This window comes from Hyperolius riggenbachi, chromosome 1 (genome assembly GCF_040937935.1).
Source record: "Hyperolius riggenbachi isolate aHypRig1 chromosome 1, aHypRig1.pri, whole genome shotgun sequence".
Taxonomy (NCBI): domain Eukaryota; kingdom Metazoa; phylum Chordata; class Amphibia; order Anura; family Hyperoliidae; genus Hyperolius; species Hyperolius riggenbachi.
In genome coordinates this window covers 459,414,795-459,432,806 of record NC_090646.1, presented here as the reverse complement: position 1 = coordinate 459,432,806, position 18,012 = coordinate 459,414,795, and the positions used below count along the sequence as shown (strand labels likewise).

Here is an 18,012-nt window from a genome sequence, read left to right as displayed (position 1 = left end):
AGCTATAGACTTGTTATACACCAGTGGTTCTGGATGCTTGCTTGGCTTACTAAGGGTGAAAAGGAATTATTTGCATATTTAGTAGCAGTGCATTGTGGGTAACCACAAATGTTCATTCATAGCTGAATTATTGCATATTTCCTTCTGTTTTAGGAAGGCACATAACACAAAGCTTTGCTTTTTGTAGTAGGAGGTCTTTTTGGTCCCTTTTACCCCCCTATACATTCTGAGTGGCTTGGGTCATCCTAAACTGCTTGGTTACTCTGTTGTACTGGTCCAAGCCCTATCTCATACAGCCGCATCAATCCCTGCCATGTACTGATGAGAACCAAAAGTCTGAAACAGGCTGTCTACATGTGGGTTTGATATGGCTGTGTAAAATTTAAAGCTATATGCTTGCTATACACCAGCGGCTCTGGATGCTTGCTTGGCTTACCAAGGGGGAAAAGGGGTAGTTTGCATATTTAGTAGCAGTGCATTGTGGATAACCACAAATGTTCACTTATAGCTGAATTATTGCAGATTTCCTTCTGTTTTAAAAAGGCAAATTACACCAATACAATGTGCGGCATTGCAGGAAGTGACGACAGTGGAACGCATGATGGAACACGGAAGAGGTGAGTCATCCCCGCCCGCTGCCTCTTACTTATAGTGGTGGCTGCTACTGTGCTTAAGCAGGAGGGGGAGCGCACATGGGGGACCCAGGTGAGGGGGGATTCCTGCTGAGCTTAAGCTGGAGGAAGAGCGCACATGGGGGACCCAGTTGAGGGGGGGGGTCCAACCCCCCCTCCCCGCCGCTGTGCCCTATACCCCCTTCCTGCCCTCTACCCTCTTATGCGGCGTATGCTACGCCGCGGGTCGGCTAGTATATATATATATACATATATATATATATATATATATATATATATATATATATATATATATATATATATATATATATATATATATATATATATGCAGCACAGTGGCATAGTGTTTAGCACTCTCGCATTACGGCGCTGGATTCCCGGTTTGAATCCCAGCCAGGGCAACATCTGTAAGGAGTTTGTACATTCTCCCCATGTCTGCGTGGGTTTCCTCCCGGCACTCCTGTTTCCTCCCACAGTATTTTTTTTTCCGGAAAAAATACAGATAAGTTCATTGGTTTCCGAATAAAAAATTGGCTCTAGATTACGATACATGTACTGCACGATACATACATAGACAAATGACTAAGGTAGGGATTACATTGTAAGCCTTTCTGAGGGACAGTGAGTGACAAGACTATGTACAGCGCTGTGGAAGAATTTGGTGCTATATAAATACTAATATATATATATATATATATATATATATATATATATATATATATATATATATATACCGTATATACTCGAGTATAAGCCGACCCGAGTATAAGCCGACCCCCAACTTTTTTCTAAAAACCCTGGGGAAAATGAGTGACTCAAGTATAAGCTGAGGGTAGGAAATGCAGTGGTCTTACGGTGCAGAAGAAAGCATTGTTTGGAGAAAGTATTTGACTTGGAGCGGGTAGAAAGTATACATGCAGTGCAAACTGCCAGATTGGAATGGTATGTGTAGTTGACATCTGTGCCCCTGCCATTCTAAAGTGCGTACAGGTGTCTTATACTGATCACATTTTTATAGTCACAATCTTATTGGATGTAAAGTGCATCAAATGGTTGCAAATTAAACTTATGTGGACAGCATAACACCTTCAGAATTACTGACTTAGTATGAACATGCAGATGAAGTACTTTCAAATGAAATAAAGATTGAAGCCACACATTACTCTCAGTTTAGGTCTCCTTTCAGCCCAATGACCCAAAATAACCCTATCAGGCGATTATTGCAGCCTGGACAATCACAGCAAGATTTCTGAATAGGTTCTGCACATAAACACATCTCGCAGTTAATTCTCAATGGTACCCGAGTGTCCCCCTGGCATGTGCAGCATATGGGCTGGCTCCCCAAGTGCACCTCCCACCGCAATATGAAGTCTGTGTGCTAATGGCTGTGTCCTCTTCATCATGTGCAGTGTGCCCAAGCAGAATTTGGGAGAGTCTTCTGTGCCGCCCCTCCCAAAGTCCCAGTATCGGAGTTCCCAAGTGTTCCCCCCGCATATGTGGTGGTGGTGCATCTGTTACTCAAGCCCTGGTGCCCGAATATATCCCCGGCAGGGTGCGACATATGCAGCCGTGGTGCGTCTGTCACTCATCGGTCTGCACTGCTTGGTCTCGTTGCTATTACACCCCCTAGTGGCGCCTCGCATTACGTCACAGAGATGAGACCACAGCTACGGAGGCAGAGGGATTTCAAGAGACGCAGACCGGAGAGTGACAGGCGCATCACCGCTGCGTATGCCGCACATACCGGGGAGACACTCGTGCACCAGGGGTGAGTTACAGACGCACCACCGGGGGAACACTTGGAAACGCAGGTACGGAGGTGGGCGGTACAGAAGGCTCTTCCAAATACTGCTCGGGTACACTGCACATGGCGAGGAGGACACAGCCATTATCGTATATTGCGGTGGAAGTGAATGGGACGGGGCCCACTCTGTTAGGACTCGAGCATTAGCTGAGACCCCCACTTTTGGGCCACATTTTTGGTCTCAAAAACTCGGCATATACTCGAGTATATACGACACACACACACACACACACACACACACACGCACGCACGCACGTATACACACACACACACACACACACACACACACACACACACACACACGCACGCACGCACGTATACACACACACACACACACACACACACACACACACACACACACACACACACACACACACGCACGCACACATGTGCTGTTCTTTTTTAGAGGTTCTTCCAGTTTCTCCATCTGTATGTTGCATCTAGACATTCTCTATTACTCATGTCAAGTAGACAGTGGATTTGTACAAATGCACAAGGGTTTATTGTACTGCAGGATCAGGAAAAGTGTCCAGATTAAGGTAACATGTATTATTTTAGGGTCAAGTAGCTGCAGTAAAATTTCCCTAAGAATCTGTAGATTATAAGAAGAATGAAGTGCTTCCATAGAAGGTTCATTTTACATTAGCCAGAAGCATGAGAGGGAGCTGAATATCAGAAAATGACCCAAACAATGAGCTATTTTCTCTGGCCATGAACACATGCTTGTATCAGAGGCTGTATTACTGTATATTTCCGCTGACAAGTAGAACTTTGATCTTTTGGCAGGAAAATTGAAGACTTGGATAATAATATTTTCCCTGACAGTTGCCCCCCTAAGGTTATTTTAGAGTTCCATATATAGCACAATCTGTTCCTGATAATGGTGTTTGATGTTGATTTTGTCCAGTGATGCTTTATGCACCTTGCATGTACACAAAATCAATCACCTTCCCTAATGATCACTTCACATAATAAAACCTTAAAGAGAATCTTTGTGCTAGGTGAATTAAAAAAAGAAAAAGAAAATAGTTTTATGCCTTGCTTTGGCAACTGCAAACATAAACTACGGTCTATACTTCTTTGGCTTGTATATTTTTTTTTTACTTATTTTCATTTACTTTTTAACTATTTAATGCAAAAAGGACATTTTAAAACTGATGATTGGAGTAGAGCCGCGGGTGCCGCATGGGGCATGCACGTTCGCTTAAACATGCGCACGTATGAGCATTACAGCCGGCGTTAACTAGTTAATGAAATAAAGTTTTACGGATGTAAAATGTAATTTTATAGCATTTCTTATAGAAACCAGACTTGGGTCCCATCACCGGAACAATACCAGCCTGTATGGTCCATGATATGGTGAGACTCTCCAAGCAGGGGCAGCAACCTCTACCCATTCTTGCATAGCTTCTATGTCCTTGTCAAGGAGAATGGGCTAATCATTACCTTGTGCTCAGGCAGGTAGGCTAGCTGCTTCATACATATGGCGGTAGGTCCATGGGGCTTAAGGCAAAATCTGTAAAACTCCTTTATTAATAAACTCACTTTTGGCGCAGGCAGCATCCCTGGCACTACTATAGCCTGCGGTGTTAACTGTGGCGGTGGTGTGCCGGATGTTATAAACTGTTCTTATCACCTTGCTTCGACACCATCGTCTCACAGACTGTGAGATCACTTGACTTTCCACACAGCAAACAGTAGATAGACTTTCTCAGGCTTCTTAAATGTTTACGTTATTTATTCAGGACTACAGAAATACAGATAGATACATTCATCATATCCTAGCCATGCCAATCTTCATGTTGCGTTACAAGCTCATGATTAGACTCCCTACTGAAGTCACTCAGGCACTTCTTGCTAACCTATGTTCCACTAAACTACCTATGTACAGCAGACATTATATCAGATTACATAAAGGAAGAACATGCTTAAATAAATAATTGGGTTCCAGTCAGTATTGCGAGCTAGTGCGGAAGGAAGAAGCAGAAGTGAGTTCCCCATCGCTCGCTCCAGATTTAATACCGACTAGGAAAGAGTTAAATATGACATCATCTTCGCCACCCCCTATATCAGTCTATTGGTGGACCCACTCGTGGTGTCATCATACCCGCCTACTCGATTAATAATCAATGAGACACTTGGCCTATATGCAGGACCGTGGATGTTTAGTAAACATGGCCAATGTTTTCTGTTCCTGTTGAGGTCAGAGTGGCCGATGGCCTTCTGTTAGGAACATGTTCTCAGTATCTGCGTGTATCCTCTGCTACACGCAGACCCTGAGATGCCTCTGCCTGCATCACAAAACCTCTATTTATTTTAAAGACATACACTGCGGACAAGCCTTTTACATAAAACTCAGGCCAAGTAACTGAGGCCTACTTAAATTATAACAATCCCCCCTAAAACGGCTTGACCCGCAGATCCCAGCGTCTGAACCTCCCAGTACCTGGTTTCTTTCTTGTATGTTTCACTTTTCGATGTTCGTGCTCACACAACTTCTCTGCTCTAGGCGGTTACCCCTGGAAGAGAGAGAGCAAGACCTCTTGGTCTTCCTGTAACCAGGCTCTCTGGGGAGGCCCTACTTCTAAGTCCCTCAATACCACATGCTCAGCATTTGCGTCACTTGCGTATCACTCACAAACTTGCATGACCACAGAAAAGTGAAACTCGTTTGTTTGTTACTCGATGGAGCAGGGCCAGGTGCCTTCTAAAAGAGCGCCTTTATACAATCAGCTCCATCACAGGTACTACTAAACCTATACCCGTAACCCTGTAGATCCCTTAATTTGAAAATATGGGTTCATGAGATTGTTTATGAGGCACCAATCTCTCGACCAGGTTAATTTGTCTGCGTAATTTTACACACAAACTCACCTGTATAATGATTCCCAAGATTGCCACCCCCATCACTATGACCAGTGGATGTAGGAAGAAATTCTGAATTGCAGAGGCCCAGTCCGAATGTCCCTGGAATATTGCCAGAAACCGTTTCCACCAGGTCAGACTGGAACTCACCTGATTATATTTGTGTTCAACCTCTTTAAGATCGCCTTGATCATGACGAAATATCACCTCTAATTTAGTGTTCTGTTTGTTTAACCGTTGTAACAAAGTGTGATCTTGTGTCAAAACCTGTACCCATTTGTCCCATGGCGTGTTATCCCTCAGGATGGGCACCTCCTGTGGAGCTTTGAACTTTAGAGTTCTCCTCACAATTTGAGGGATCATGTAGTCAAACCTGGATGACTTGATCCGTATGGGATCTCCGCTCACACAATATGTTCCCCTTAAAAGACCAACCCTATCGGAACAATTATGAAAATGTACAATGAATGTGTCATTAGACCTCATGTTTAAAAAACACACTTTTCCTTCAGCCACCGGAGATATTGGTTTGGCATTAGGAGGGATCTTTTGGATGGCAGCTGTGCACTCTGTGTTATTGAGCCAGCAGGCGTCCTCACTAAATCGGACTTGCCCCGGCAAACACAGGTACCTCTCTGAGAATTGCCAGCATGATGACAAATCTACTTGTTTCACCTCCCCGTCTAGCACCAAAAACCGTTGACCTCTCAGGTCATGGTGTAAGACATGTGTTGAGGAAACAGGTGTACCCAGGGATACTACTGGAAAAACTACCTGAGTTTCTCCGCCGGTAGGAACTAAGGAAGTAGCGGTGCATAAAAAATTGTCGCACCCCCGGGCAGCACGGTGGCGTAGTGGTTAGCTCTCTCGCCTTGCAGCGCTGGGTCCCTGGTTCAAATCCCAGCCAGGGCACTATCTGCAAAGAGTTTGTATGTTCTCTCCGTGTCTGTGTGGGTTTCCTCCGGGCACTCCGGTTTCCTCCCACATTCCAAAAACATACGGATAAGTTAATTGGCTCCCCCCAAAAATTGGCCCTAGACTACAGTACTTACACACACTACATAATATAGACATATGGCAATGGTAGGGATTAGATTGTGAGCTCCTTTGAGGGACAGATAGTGACAAGATATATATATATATATACACTGTACAGCGCTGCGTAATATGTCGGCGCTATATAAATACTAAATAATATTAATAATAATAACCCCATCCATTTGTTTATCCACACCTCTCGGTGCCTCCATGCAAAAGATCCTTCCCCCGGAAAATCGACAAATCGCTCCTTGTCAAGTCTCAGCTGTAAAGGAGTTTTACCTTCTGATAAGGCTTGAGCCATTATCTTAAAATCTGCTGTTAACTCGGTCTGCATTGACAGGCATGCTGTCTCCCATGCAGTACCCCTAGCATGTTCAATCATCTTCTGAAGAATTATTTGAATGTGCCTTTGAGTGTACCCCTGAACTCTATAGGTGTTGTGTGTTAACTGTTCCAAAACCAAGTTCAGATGGTGTTGGGTACCCACATTCTGTTGTCCCAATGTGCCTAATTGTTGAATGACCTCCGTCATCCCTTCTATGCCTACACTGTTTGCTACCCCCATTCCAGCGCCCATTCCTCCCAAGAGTGTATCTGTTAAATCTCAGGACCTTCTTCTGGCTACGCTTTTCCCCGTGGAATGTGCCCATGACATAAAAGCCTGTACCAGGGTGGCAGTGACAGTGCTGCAGTTAGGGTATATATTAGATATTACCCACTCTTCTAAATTAATCTGCCAAGTGATCAATTGAAGCTGGGCCTCCATGATCACTGGAGTCGCCCTCAGTTGATTTAACTGGAAAGGGCCACTTTTTACAACCTGATGTGTCTCACATGACGGTAGGTGGGATTCCTGAGTAGTCCCTGACAGGGTGACTACCTGAGCTTTAGGCGTTGGGGGAATCCCCACTTTTACTGTCACGGTTCCCCTTCTCATTATGCAAGATCTATTTGGACCCTTAAACTCTAGGGACTGTGGGATGCAAAAACCATATGTCCATGGTCCTTCATCCTCCCGGACTAAGGGCGCTATTTTTAAACTCCCCCTTTTTAGTCCCATCACCCTTCCGTCATAGAGAGTCCCCGGGGTGCTACCTGATGCATCCCAGGATTCTACCTCTCTACTCCAAAAGGTCCCCGGATCCATCCAACTCACGTCCCATGCTAACCCTTGTGGCCCTCCCCAGAAGAATACGGTAGGTACTCTTTCTTCTGGGAAATTGATTAGCATATCAATGACAAACTCTGTTCCCAACTGTCCTGTTTGGACCTTTGCCCCCCTTATGTCCTGGGGCAAAATGCGTACCTTAGGTCGGGAAGAATGTACTCTCTGCAATCGTTCGATTAAGAGTACCTCCTCACTTACCCATCTAGCATGAGGATAAGTGCTGGAATATGGACTGTGTGGTATTGTCTCATGTGGTGACCCCTGTAGTGAGGATGTTACCTGTGTTGGCTTTCCCTCCCCCGGGACCGCTCTCCCCACCCTCTTTGTCACCTGGAAATGTGGCTTGATCTCGATTTTTACTTCTTGTTTCGAGAGCCACAAACCCTCGGCTTTCCAGCCTTTACGTGTGTATAGTTGTTTCAGAGGCACTCTCTGTTGGTAGTTCCAGAGTGTGATGTTGTCCCCGGCGTCTCTACGGCAGGAGAATTGACGCCTCCTACTCGTTCCTCTCCAATCTGGAACCATCTCACTCTGCATAACCAAGACAAGGTACCCCTGAATCACACACTCCACCTTTTGCATGTACCCATGGTACTGCAATGTACCTTTTAACAAAACTTTGGATCGGTGCATCGATTCTGGGAGTGTGACATTCAATAGCAGATTTACACTGCCGTTCACGTCACCCTTCCAGCACACCTGACCCTTCAGACCTTTCACCCACATTGTGCCATGAAATTTGTCTGCACCTGGCACTTGTGTTCTCATTAACCCCTTATTATACATGAGAATGTCCTCTCTTCGTTCTCCTAAGACGGAATGGCAACCTAGGATCACCATCAGCATGGTACTCTTCATTATACAAGCACCCCCTTGGGAAAGAAAAACATTAGCACTTTGCATTATGCTTTGCTCAGACAGTTTTGTTAGTCTCTTTCCGATCTCCGAAATCTCGTGTTTTAGTCTCTTTCCAATCTCAGGAATCTCGTGTTTTAGTCTCTTTCCAATCTCAGGAATCTCGCTGTTCTCCAAGCTTAGATTGGCATCTGGAACCTTTCGCGTATCCGACTGACATCTCCAGCTTTGCTGCCAGCACTGCAGCTGTCTCAATTCCATATTGCCAAACACCTGAAATCGAAATACAAACAAATCAATTCTTATTAATGATTTGGGATTCACCCTGCGGCTTGTACTCTTTACACTTTAAATTGATCAATATATACCGTAATTGATCTCGTTGCTTTATGGTTCTCATGAACTCTGTTTACTCTTATTGGTAGATTGGAGTTAAACTTCACCCCCCTACCTCAGTACTATCCTCAGTACTTACCTGTTGAAAATATGCTCCCGCGGACTTCACCTTTGGAAGCTCGCTTCACCTTTGGAAGCTCTCACCCCATTGCAGCTCACTCCACATCCCCCCTTATCTGTCCATGCGTGGCCGTCACATGCACAGATTACGGATGCCACACCTGATGCTGCTTTGCAGGTGAGCCTGCAATGCTCTTACTCATTATCGCATTTACTTATCTAGAACTTCATCGCGATACCAGCTCTGCTAGAAGTTCTGTGTGTTGTACCCTCTGACCAATGTTTGCCGTGCCCCACCCCCAGACTTCACAAAAAAACGGCTGCCTCCCTGTAGGAAGGAGCACTTTGCACTTAAACTACACAGGGTGCAGGGCTAAGCATACCAGCGTCGCATGCCTGTATGCAGATCCCTGAATGCCCACATGGTAGGTAGTCACATGGCAAACAGCGTACTGATACACTGTCACTCTGTAAACGGCAATTCTATCATCTGTATAATTGCCCCATGAACTGCTGTCAGTCCTAGTTCATTGTGCTACAAATGATAGGAGCTGGAAAAAACATATTTGACCAATCAGTGGACGAAAAAAAACGCACAAAAAAACGCTCCAGCCCAGCATAGACCTCCCAGTCCAGCTCTGGCTCTGTCCACGACAAAACCGGAAAAAACGTTACCGCTCTGCAACAGCGGCGACAGAAACCCGTATTGGTCAACTCCCTTTTTTCCACCTCCGGCACCCCCCCCTGATGCGCTGTCCCCCCTTTCCTATTGGGAACTTATGCTGCACCACCCATTAAGGTGCCCCACTTACAGGAATAATCCTATAAGCAACTCAGTACAGACCCTTTCCTGATCTGCACTGTTACGTGTGTCCCTGCACCTAGCTGGGAAACACTTCCTATTCTGGCATTCCTCTCCATGGACCCAGGGAAAAGCTCTGGGGAAATACTTTGAGAACCGAGACACCCAGGAGAATGTCTCTGTATTTCTACCCCCCTTCCTTTCAGCTGCTCTGCCCGGAGCCGCGAGCACAGCCTGACGTGACGTGGATCCCCCAGCCCCTCCTCCCCCCTGCCATGACGTGTGGGGGCCATGACTCTCGGGGGCGGGCTCTCTCCACTGCCGCCATTTTGAGTCCTGGACTGCCAGCTAAGATGGCTGCTCCCATAGCAGCCTCTCGTTTCCTATATCTTAGGAGAAAGAACAAAATACACACAGAACAAACATTGTTATGCATAGTTACACACAGCATCGATACCTTTTACCGAGAGTCAGCCTTCCGCTACCTATCCTCTCTGGGATGCTTGCCAAACTTGAGACCAACCGCGTCACAGCTGCAATGCTAAATATTTTACATCCTAGCATCACCCAGGAACGTGGAACCCTCTCTCTCCTCACAAAACATCTGCAGTTTATCTCTGCCATAACTCAAACTTACTCAAGTTTAACTCTAAACCATATTAACAGCTAATACTTCTGAGACGCACATTTATCAGTCTGACATGACTACAACATTAAACCTATATAACTTTTAGCGGCGCTGACTGGAACTAGATAAACTTGCACCTCTCACTACACTCCTCTCTATCACCTCTCCCTCCCATCCAGTACTAACAGAAGCACCGCTGGCTTATATCCTGCTGCGGGGGACCCCCCCCCCCCCTTTTCCCAGCCTCTGTAGAGACGGGGAGAGAAGAGAAGAGAAAAAAAAAAAACCCAATCGACTTCTTTCCAGCAAAAACATGCCTGAGACAAATGCAGAGATAACCACTACGTAAATATACAACACAGGAAGCTTGAATCCGAAGAAAAAAAAACCCCAGCACCTAAACTCTGAAAGCAGCCTCCCCCCTCCCACCACGCGCGAGAGAGAAGAAAAGCCCGCAGCCACCATGCTGCAATTAACACAGAATATACACATTAACACATTATCCTCCTCTCATACAATAAAGATAATGCAACACAACAACGTAAAACATACTTGCCTGAGCAGAAGACTTTGTAAGCCTGCGAATTCGACCAGCTTTTGGCAACTTTCCACGACACTGAGTGGATCTCTGGAACTACTGAGCGTCAGCTCTGTGTACCCACACTGGCTCAGCGGATCAATCTCCAGCGGCAGCTGCCAGCCGGCCTCGGAGCCTTCCAGTCACCTGTGATCCGGTTTAGGCTGTGACTGATGTGCACTGTCAGTCAAAGTTTAACATCCACGAGTGTCGCCGCTGGTTTCCCCGAATTGCAGCCCGTGCCCGTGTGTGCTCGGCTCCCACACACTACTCACACCAGCTTATCAGTCTCAGCTTGATAAGCTTTACAGTCCGTGTCCGTCTATTCCGCTTGTTTTGCTGTGGAATATCTTGAAACCATTTTCCTTCGGCCCCGGCCCCGTCTGCCTGTTTTGCTAGGCAGGGAAGGATTTCAGGCACCACTGTTATAAACTGTTCTTATCACCTTGCTTCGACACCATCGTCTCACAGACTGTGAGATCACTTGACTCTCCACACAGCAAACAGTAGATAGACTTTCTCAGGCTTCTTAAATGTTTACGTTATTTATTCAGGACTACAGAAATACAGATAGATACATTCATCATATCCTAGCCATGCCAATCTTCATGTTGCGTTACAAGCTCATGATTAGACTCCCTACTGAAGTCACTCAGGCACTTCTTGCTAACCTACGTTCCACTAAACTACCTATGTACAGCAGACATTATATCAGATTACATAAAGGAAGAACATGCTTAAAGAAATAATTGGGTTCCAGTCAGTATTGCGAGCTAGTGCGGAAGGAAGAAGCAGAAGTGAGTTCCCCATTGCTCGCTCCAGATTTAATACCGACTAGGAAAGAGTTGAATATGACATCATCTTCGCCACCCCCTATATCAGTCTATTGGTGGACCCACTCGTGGTGTCATCATACCCGCCTACTCGATTAATAATCAATGAGGCACTTGGCCTATATGCAGGACCGTGGATGTTTAGTAAACATGGCCAATGTTTTCTGTTCCTGTTGAGGTCAGAGTGGCCGATGGCCTTCTGTTAGGAACATGTTCTCAGTATCTGCGTGTATCCTCTGCTACACGCAGACCCTGAGATGCCTCTGCCTGCATCACAAAACCTCTATTTATTTTAAAGACATACACTGCGGACAAGCCTTTTACATAAAACTCAGGCCAAGTAACTGAGGCCTACTTAAATTATAACACCGGAGTGCTAAGATTCAGTGCACTCTGCAATAGATTAGTCACAGCTTGTGATGGTAAGATTAGCAAACATACTCGTTTCATTGGTAAGTAAGGATGTAGGAGCAGGAAGGTTAGTGTTGGGTGTAGGGATAGGAAGGTTGGTGTTAGAATTAGTGGCAGTGAGGTTAGTGTAGGTTTAGTGGTAGTGAGTAGCGCCGGAGGAAGGGTTAGTGTTAGGTGCAGCGGTAGTAGGATGGAAAGTGTTAGGTGTAGCGGGAGTAGGAATTTTACTGTTAGGTTTAGTAGGAGTAGTAGGGTTAGTGTAAGAAAAGGGATTAGGATGGGTTTGGCACAAGCAGTAACTTTTTCATAGTATAATATTGGTAATATAAAATTACCAATATCAATACTATCGGCTACTCATGCCAAATCTTTTATTTTACATTTATTGTAAATGTACACATCCCCAGATGAATGTCAGGTAAATATAGGAAGGAGGTCATTTTAGCCCCTACCTATTTACAAGAAAGGGTTAAAAGTCAAACATTTGAAATTAAAGTGATTAGTGAAATTAGTGAAATTACGGTAGTGGATGGTGTACTGATTAAGGGCTCTGCCTCTGACACAGGAGACCTTGGTTAAAATCTCAGCCCTTCCTGTTCAGACAGTAAGCCAGCACCTATTCAGTGGATAGACCTTTGAGCAAGATTTCCTAACACTGCTACTTTCTATAGAGCGCATCCTAGTGGCTGAAGCTCTGGTTCTTTGAGTCTGCAAGTAGAAAAGCATGTTATAAATGTTCTTTGTCTTGTCTTTACATATTCATGAGACAGGTTTGTTGATAATGGTTGTATAAGATCTAAGGCAGCAATTGGAATAGGTGTTATAGTCTACATTATGAAAAATATAATTATACTAATTCATGTTTGTCACTAATAACATTGCTCAGTGTATTTTATATGTTTACATAGCATATGATCTCATGTACTTCCTATAGAGAAAATAATTGAACCTATCACAACATTCATTATTCCTCAAACAGACTAAATCTATGTGAAAATACTTAATTTTCACTGCTCAAAATAATAGTACATAAGTATTTCAAGTGTCAATTTACTTGTAAATCCTCAGCCAACTGTGATTGTAGTTACCATTGCAGTGGGTGATCTTGCCCTTACCACTCACAAGAAGCCATTTTTAGCTTAAAGTCAGTTAATGATCTAGTATATTTTTGAAGGACAGCCAATGCAAACTTGGGGAGAACTTACAAGCTCTATGTATACAGTGTCCTTGGTGAGAATCCAGCCTAAATCTCTAGAGCTGCAAGAGTGCTAACCATTTAGATATTGTGCTATCCTCTGAAAAATGGAATATATTTTGCTGGTATTAACACTCTTTATGACTGCACAGGGAATTGTGGATAATCCTTATTTTTGAACAGATTTTTGCTTAGACCGTAGTTGTGTTATTTAATTAAATGGGAACACTGCTAAATATTCAAGAGCTATTAAAGTCGCTTCACCTATGAATAATACATTTCCAAATGCTGTACTGGGCAAAGCTGTCAATACCTGTGTGTATGGCTTATTGAGGATTTTCATTTGTTTGTTGCCAATGCCTCTGTTGGTATCAAATTCATTCAAGAAGACAGAAAAAGTGTCAGTTTAAATTTGTGAAGATAAATATTGTAACAAATTGTATAGATTATAGACTACAAATTTAGAGTGATTTAACATTGTCAGTATTTATTAAGTGTTTGTCTAACTGCTTTAAAAGTAAAACTACAGTTATATCTTTATACGAGTGTAGAATGCCATTAGTGGACACATTGGGCTTGATTCACAAAGCGATGCTAACCTACTTAGCACGTCTAAAGTCTTTAGACGTGCTAACCAGGGTGCTAAGTAGGTTAGCACCGGTTTTCTCAATCAGATCGCGCGCAAAGTTTTACGCGCGCAAAGTCCTATGCGTGCGCTAAGTCCCATAGGCTTTAATGGGCACTTCGCACGTAGCGCCCTGCACTCTGTGCAGTGCGCGCGTAAAGTTTTACGCGTATAAAGTTTTGCGCGCGAAAAGCTCGTTTAGACGTGCTAAGGGGGTTTTCACAGGCGTGCTAACAGTTAGCACCGCTTTGTGAATCAAGCCCATTGTTGCTCAGTTTTTTGTCCACCATATTTTTAAATGAATAATTTTTTGGTTTATTTAATCCAAAAGATATTGATTATTATATATTATTATTTTTGGATTTATGATTTCTGTATGTGATTCACTTTCTCTAGGCCCTTAGGGTGAAGCAGGTCACTTTGGTTCCTGCCGCTCAGCACCGAGCAACGCAGCTGGGTACTAGTGCTATGCTTCATTCCCTGTGCAAGAATAATTTGGGGAATGGGCCATCGCCGGGAATTTCAGTGGTAGTCGCACACCCTGCTCCCAGCTCACCAGCAGCTCCATAATACGTACACCCTTAGGGTGCTAGAAACTTCAATTATCACCCTTGTGCTATCCAGGCCTTTCTCCTCTCTAAAAAGTGAATTAAGGGCCAATGGCCCATATGCAATTTACTTTTTCACCTGATTTTTTGCCTAGGTGATATTTTCACAACTTATCAATAAAATTCATTTTAAATCACCAGCAAGCAAGAAAATGAATGCTCAAAATAATGTTGATAGTATTTTTTGTGTTTTTTTAAATTGAAAAATGCTGAAAAGCAATGATAAAAAATTATCTCCTAGGAGAAAACTAAGGAGAAAAAGTTAATTGCATATGGGCCATGTGTTTTAGCAGAGCTTCTTCTTGCCTCATTAGGGAACATATGATATTGTTTTTTGTTACTTTTGCAGAGTAATTGTTAAAAAAAATGGTGGTCAGGATGTACCTGGCCAGAGCTGGTGGTGGGTTTTATGTATTGTAAGAGGTTGATGTATTCTCTGGGTGTCCAGCCAAATCAAGCTAGAATCTTTGGTGGCCTTGTAATAGTACTATAAAAAGCACACAATTGTTTGTTTTATTTTCTACAGGCAGTAGAAGAGTTGTTCCAGCTTCTAGACTTGGAAAAGAAGAGTATTGTGATGGGTCGCAGCCAGGTATGCAACAAATATTGTTTGATGAATGTAAAGAAATCTTTAACAAATCCTAAATCTTCCAAAGTATTTCTATTTAAAGTGATTAAAAAATAAAAAGTCAGATACTCACCTAAGGAGAGGGAAGGCTCGGTCCTAATGAGCCTTCCCCCTCCTCTCCCGGTGCCCGGTCCCACGCAGGATCCCCCGTGGCAGTATTCGACCAGTTCGGTCAAATACTGCCACTTCCGCATGCCTTCGGGAGCTTTCGGAAGCCTTCGGGAGCACTCGGGCTCCCTATGACGTGGCCACACGATACTGCGCATGCGCGAGCGCCCTCTAGGACGCACTCACGCGTACGTAGTATGGAGTGGCCCGTCTTCGGAAGCCCGAGTGCTCCCGAAGACCTCCGAAGTCCCTGCGGCGGCGGACGCGAACGGGGGAGCCAGCGCAGCACCGAGGGCACCGGGAGAGGAGGGGGAAGGCTCATTAGGACCGAGCCTTCCCTCTCCTTAGGTGAGTATCTGACTTTTTCTTTTTTAATCCGGTACCCATTGGCTTTAAAGGATGAGTATAAGATGTGTACCCCAGAAGTATTCCTTTAGCTATTGCAATTTATCTTTAAATACTGATGACCCTTTGTTGTTATTATTATTATCATCATCTTCTGATTTGTAAAGTGCCAATAAATTGCATACATAACAACTAGAAACTATTACACAAAAGAATAAAATGAGTTTATAATATTAGTTTATAATATGTTTTGAAAGATACACTGAAACTGAAAACTGTAATGGTGCCCATACATGATACAATAAAAATGTTCGATTTTCCCGTTTATTCGATCTAAATGATTGAGTCGAATGAAAGTTGAAAATATTTTTTTTTTCGATCAAGAAATTCGAACGATTATCCCATTTTTTCGAGAAAACTTTGATCGGACATGCTGGAAAAATCTTTATATTCGATCTAACGGAATAATCGAACTAAATTATCTAATCGAAAAAAAAAATGAAAAATAGTACCATGTATGGCCACCTTAACTCGCTTTATCAGGCAAAATTATTGGAGTACCTGTTTTCCAAGTGACCATACTTGGCTCCTCCATCTCAGTTGTGTGCCAGTAAGGCTAGGTCCACGCTTGTCCGCTCAGGATCGGATCCGTTTCAAACGGATCTGTTTTTCAAAATTTTTTTTTACTCCCCCGGTTTTTTTCCAGAAAATGCATTTTTGTAGCATACGTTTCCAGTCCGTGGAAACGTATGCCCAGCTGTGGGGGGAGAGGCAGTGACCATGCTGGAGGGGTATAGCAGGCAGGATGGGTGTGGCAGCGGTCAGTGGAGTCATCCCCCCCCCCCTCATCTGGGTCCCCCATCCCGCTACCCCTCTAGCTAGTTTGCGCAAAACTTGTTACAATGTATAGCGGCAGGCAGCGAGCGGGGAGCTTACCTTCTCTCCACTTCCTCTGCTTGGCGCGTCACGGCCTGCAATGCCGCCCTCTATACTTCGGAGGGCGGCATTGCAGGCAGTGACGCGGCGAGTAGAGGAAGTATAAAATGTTTGCAGAAGGCAGCGCTACACAACTTTACACACTATATGCTCCAATAGTTCATATACACTTTGTGTAGTCCACATCCACTTTCAAAAAGGTTTTTGAATGGCTAATCTTCTCGGTGATTTACGCTATTTTCCTAGTTCTTCCTACTACCTCCACCAACACCCCGTGAGCTGACACTCACCGGATAGAAAGACCTCCACTCAGGTCTAGTAAAGCCTTGGGACACTTCAGGCCGTCCCCCACCACACCGATAACGATTTGCCACCACTTTCTCCTTTTCACAGCGTATATGTCTTCAAGCGTACAAACCTCAAAACAAATGCCTCACATAGTGTAAAACCATACTAGTTTATTTAAAATATCGTGACCGGTAAAAACGTCTGATGAGTCGGTAGACGAAACATGTAAGATCTTTATTTAACATCTTAACAGATGTTATCCCACTGGCCCTGCCTATACTTATAAATGTGGCTGGATGGTGCAGCAGGGGTATACGTTTGGGCTAGGAGTGGTGGCAAAAAATTAATATAAGGCCTTTGGGGATGTCTTGCCCCTCCGACAAGGCATAATTCCATGTCAGACAATTGATGTGAAGTTTCTTGAACTTACATGAATTTATGCACGTAAAGCAGTAAATTAATAATCTTAAGAAACAAGATAACAGAAGTGTTAAAGGCACCAAAGAAGTTTCGTGCACCAGGTTCATAGTGCCATATAAGTCACAATGGGGTTGATTCACTAAAGAACGTTCATGTTAATGTGTGCAGATAGCGCATGTTAAGATTATCAGCATTTACACAATTTTTCACTGCAAATTATACAAATTGCGAGGCTTGAGTAATTTGTAACGTATGTGGTACATGTATCTAGCATGTTATGCAATTTGCGTAACTTACTACACATGTTTTTTTAGTGAGAGATATATTTAGTTGTAGCGCTCCTTTATTGATATGGATTGGCTGCAGGGGAAACTGTGGGGTTGCTCCTGCCCCACTGGCTTTAGAAAAGTGAATAATTAAAGCTCCTGCGCCTTAACAAAGAAACTTAAGTGTACAAAATATTTTTTATTAAAAACATATAGACATAAAGAATAAAATGTATAAAAATACTGATCCGTTCCATCAATATTCAGCTGCAGTTACATTGCTTTGCATACAGGACAATCAATCTGGTCTCACCTCCACACATCCAACCAAACTGCCTCCACACTGACTGTGCACACACTCTCACTCGTCTGTTTATTTGCCCAAAAGCCAGCTCTAAGACTAATAAACTACTCCGAGAGCCACCCGTTTATGGGCTAACTGCAGCTGAATGTTGATGGACCGGATAAGTATTTTTATATATTTTATTCATATGTTGTTTTTTTTTTAAATAATCTTTATT

The 18,012-nt window shown here is 43.8% G+C and overlaps 1 protein-coding gene across 1 annotated transcript in view; it reads left to right on the top strand.

Moving 5' to 3' along the window:
• The window catches only part of LOC137520706 (unconventional myosin-XVIIIb-like), an 816,938-nt gene that overhangs the window by 378,747 nt on the left and 420,179 nt on the right, over nucleotides 1–18,012 (top strand). Inside the window, exon 23 of the mRNA XM_068238990.1 lies at nucleotides 15,027–15,092. Coding sequence (XP_068095091.1) covers nucleotides 15,027–15,092 — 66 coding nt within the window. The remainder of the gene's footprint in view (nucleotides 1–15,026; nucleotides 15,093–18,012) is intronic.